Source organism: Ichthyophthirius multifiliis (assembly GCF_000220395.1).
Source record: "Ichthyophthirius multifiliis unplaced genomic scaffold scaff_1120509250515, whole genome shotgun sequence".
In the NCBI taxonomy this organism is placed as follows: domain Eukaryota; phylum Ciliophora; class Oligohymenophorea; order Hymenostomatida; genus Ichthyophthirius; species Ichthyophthirius multifiliis.
The window spans coordinates 1473-5722 of NW_004086675.1; the positions used below are offsets into that span (position 1 = coordinate 1473).

Here is a 4250-nt window from a genome sequence, read left to right on the forward strand (position 1 = left end):
AAAAAAAGATTTTTTATATTTCTATTTTTTTTTAAAAAAAATTATTAATAATAATATATAAAAAAATAGTCTAGCAATAACTACAAAAAAGAAAATAAATAAATCATTCAATATACATGATTATAAAACGACTATATAAAGACATAGATATATCTTAAAAATTTATTTAAATAAATAATTAATAAGATTTCGAAAAAATAGAAAATGAAAAAAATATTTAAGGCATAATCACAAAATAGCCAGAACACATTCCAACATCTACAAAAGAATTATAAAAAAAGCAATAACCGTAATAAAAAATAGATTAATAATCACAATAACAAATAATTTAACTAAAATCAACAAAAAATACGGGTTTTTTTCGAATAATGGGAAAAGATATTTTACCTTATCATGAGATATATGAATTAAAAGATAATGATTTAATTTTTATAAAAGATTTTAATGAAAAATATAAGACTAATATAACTTAAGAATATTTGGAGCAATTAATAGGTATATTTGAATTAAAGTCAGGAAAGAATTTCGTTGTTTCATGGATAGATATGAAAGATAATTTCACATAAGAAGAAATTAATAAATATTCATTAAATTTGCTTGAAAAGATATATATTTATTGGAAACAGGCTAGAGACATATATGGTTTTCCTTTATTAAGGTAAATTCAATGATAATTATAAATAATTTTAAAATACATAAATATTAATTAATAATAATAAAATTATATATATATATTAATTTATATATATATATATATGTATATATAGGATAAATTAAAGACCAAATTATAATGATAAAGATCCTCGGATAGCTTTTAGACCAAGAGTACCTGAAAAGATGAAATTAAGAAAAAATTTAAAGCAAAATGACGAAGAATCATATTTAAAACTCGTAACCTTAAAAGAAGAAATGAACCGTTATTAATTGCTTAGTAAGTAATTAATTTTGAGAGAAAAATATAAAATGTAGTTAATAAATTAGACTTGTGCGAATTTTTTATCTGAAATATATAAATTGGAAAAAAATTACTATTTTTTATTTGAGGAAAAGGAATTGTTTACATTTTAAGATTTGGATTCTAGAAAAAATGAAATAGATGAAGATTTAAACTAGATTTTTAAATAAAAATAGGATTTGGATAAAGAATATTGTCAAAGTGTTGGAAAATTCAATAAAGTATAATTAAATGGATTAAAAAGAACTTTTCATGTTAAAAGTTCCAAATAACCAATTAAAGATGATTTTAGTATTCCTAAACCATTAAAAGAAAATAAGGTTAATAGTTTATAAGAATTATCAAAAATTTAAGTTGAAAGTTAATAATAAAATATTATTAAAGTACCTAAAAAAGGATAAAGTTTATAAAGGGTGGAAAAAATAAAAATACCTAAAAAAGATAAAGAATAATAGTAATAAAATAAATAATTATTATAAATAGAATTATAAACGCCTATATTATCAAGAGGGGATAGAACTTTAGATAAAAATTTAAATGAAAATATAGAATTGGGCTTATTTATAGCAAATTTTATCATAGAATCAAATAAAAAATAAAAATTAAATATCGAAAAAGTATTAAATATTGATACAAAAACATTAATTGAATTAAGCAGTTTAAAATAGATTTTGTAAAAGAAAAATAGCGAATTGGTTCCTATATTAAGCAAATAATAATCATAAATATAAACATAATTAAATGGCGTAAATTTATAATAAAGTCATAGTATATTGATAAAGAATCCAAATTTAAGCTCTAGTAATTAAAATAAAAGTACGCTTTTAAATATTTAAGCAAACACATAAATAAATTAAGTCACAAATGCAGTTTTATTTTAAATTAGAAGTAGAGTAGGAAGGTCTAATATAGAATTTATTGATAAATATTTCGAAGAAAATACAAGATATTAAGATTTGGCTAATTATGAGGCTAATTATAAATTTAATGTTTTAGAAGGAAATAAGGCATTGATTTAGAAATAGAATGAAAACGAAAATTAGGAAAAAAATAAATAAGAAAATAAAAGCTATAGTTTTAGTTAACTTGATAAAAATAAATTCAATAAATAATACTTTTTAAATATTAAAAGAAAATATTCAAAGTATTTTGATTTTGAAAACTTTATTGAAAATGAAAGTGAAGAAAATAAAAATCTTAAAAGAAATATTTCTAATGCTATTAAAGAATTTGAAAGGAAAAAGTCTTTTGCTTGAAAAATATTTGTAATAGTGTAAATTTCTAATTTCTTTGATTTTTTTCAATTTGATAAAACTTTATTTTATTAAACTTTATAATATAAGTAATTTTTTTTTTTTTTTTTTTTTTTACAATTATTATATTATTAATTAGTAAGAATTTATAAAGTATATAGTATATTATATTTATATATGATCTTGTATTAAAAATAGTAAGAATATTTATTAAAATCTATGTGTATTTTATTAAAAATAAATAGGAAATGTTATTAATTTTTTTTATATGTAAAATTAAATTTATATATTAATATATATATATATATATTTATTAAATGGTATATTTGTTAATTTTTAGTTAATAAAAAGCTGTACTAAATTATTTATTTTTGCCGAAATTTATATAACTATTTAAAAATGCAATATAAATAAATATATATTTTTATTATATGTAATATATTTAAATTATATTTTTCAATAAAATATATAAGTCTTAAGTAAATATAAAAGAAATTTAATAATATTTAATTTCGAATATTAGATTTAGTTTTTTATTATAAATTTATTATATAAAAGGCATACTTATTTTGATAAAAAGTAAAAATATTGAGAAATAGTAAAAGTTAAAATATCAAATAAAATTAATTGTAATTTTTTGTTTTTTACTTAGATAATGAAGTCAATTTTAATTATACTAATACTGCTAAAGAAAATGATTATAAAATAATTAGTAATTTTAAAAAATACGAATACATTTAAAACTTGACATAATTTATATATATATCAAATGATTTTTATTAAAATAATTAATTCATCTTAAAATTATCTAGTACTTATAAAAAAATGATGAAAGTAATAAATTAAAAAAATGTTAAAATTAATTTAAAGTTTATGACAAAATAAAATATATCGTAAAAAATTAATTTAATTTATGTTTTTATTTTTTGATATATATAAATATCCAAATATGAATTTTTATTTTTTTAAGATAAGTTATTAAATAAATATAAGATATTAATTTAATATATATGTATAACATAATTATATATAAAAAAAATATATATATATATATATACATATATATATATATATATATTTTATTTTTTAAATTTATATTTTTTTATTTATTAATTTTATAAATAAAATATTTTTTAAAATTTAATTACATAAAAATAAAAAAATATATTATTAATATATAATTATTTTTTAAAATTTTATCATCTTTATTTAATGACATTTTCTTTATCTTAATTTTCATTATCTTCAATTTCCATTTTCTTCTTTTTATCTTTTCCTTAAATCATTTTTTTTTTTAATGGAATTCTATCTACTTTTGATACGCCATCAACAAATGAAGTTTTGAATAAAACATTTGCATTCTATATAAATATTTGTTTATTATTTTATGCATAAATATAAAAATTTACTTAATACATTCCATCTTTTAAAGAAATTAATAAAAATTAAGAACTTTAGAATCTTTATGCAATCATATGACCTTTAATATTTTTTATTTTTTTTATTAATTTAATTATTTATATATAAAACCAATATTTTCTGTATGTGATAGATCTAAAGCAGAATCGACTTCGTCTAATATATAAAACGGAGCAGGTTTATATTTAAGTAAAGCTAAAACAAATGAAAGTGCTATAAGTGATCTTTAACCTTTTTTTTATAAATATAAATATATTAATTCAAATATAAAAAATTAACCTCCTGAAAGTTCACTTAAGGAGTTTTTCCAAACGCCATTAAATGCAACCCCTATTTCTAAACCTTCAGAAACATCCTAACCTTCCAAAGGTTAGATTCTGGCAGCTGCTCCAGGTAATAAATCAGAGAAAATTTAACCAAATGTTTAGTTAACTTAAAGATAGCATTTCTCAAGTGTTTCTTTTTTCTTTTTATCTAATTCATCCATATTTTTAAAAAGAAGATTTTTATCGTTTTCTAAAATAACTCTTTTCTCGTTTAGTTACTGACAATCTTTTTCTACTTTTTCACTCATAGATTCAACTTTAAAATTTATTTGTTTTTATCTTGTTTGTTATTCATGT

General features: G+C 16.9%; 2 protein-coding genes across 2 annotated transcripts, besides 8 other annotated features; one reads left to right on the forward strand and one right to left on the reverse strand. All coding sequences in view use genetic code 6, as the record gives it.

Annotated features, from left to right (window-relative positions):
* Positions 1-116: 116 nt before the first annotated feature.
* On the forward strand, positions 117-2211 carry IMG5_079250 (hypothetical protein; the record flags this gene model as incomplete). Its single annotated transcript, XM_004036463.1, has 3 exons — positions 117-658; positions 768-1150; positions 1574-2211. 3 exons carry the CDS (start codon positions 117-119, stop codon positions 2209-2211), a joined length of 1563 nt encoding a protein of 520 aa, XP_004036511.1.
* Positions 687-724: a microsatellite.
* Positions 722-766: a microsatellite.
* Positions 723-766: a microsatellite.
* Positions 2212-3172: 961 nt separating the features above from the next.
* Positions 3173-3217: a microsatellite.
* Positions 3218-3246: 29 nt separating this feature from the next.
* Positions 3247-3286: a microsatellite.
* Positions 3278-3328: a microsatellite.
* Positions 3282-3318: a microsatellite.
* A 79-nt stretch (positions 3329-3407) lies between the features above and the next one.
* IMG5_079260 (structural maintenance of chromosomes smc2, putative) lies at positions 3408-4114 on the reverse strand (the record flags this gene model as incomplete). Its single annotated transcript, XM_004036464.1, has 4 exons — positions 3408-3569; positions 3618-3688; positions 3739-3858; positions 3907-4114. The coding sequence occupies 4 exons, from the start codon at positions 4112-4114 to the stop codon at positions 3408-3410; spliced, it is 561 nt and encodes a 186-aa protein (XP_004036512.1).
* Positions 3426-3471: a microsatellite.
* Positions 4115-4250: the final 136 nt, after the last annotated feature.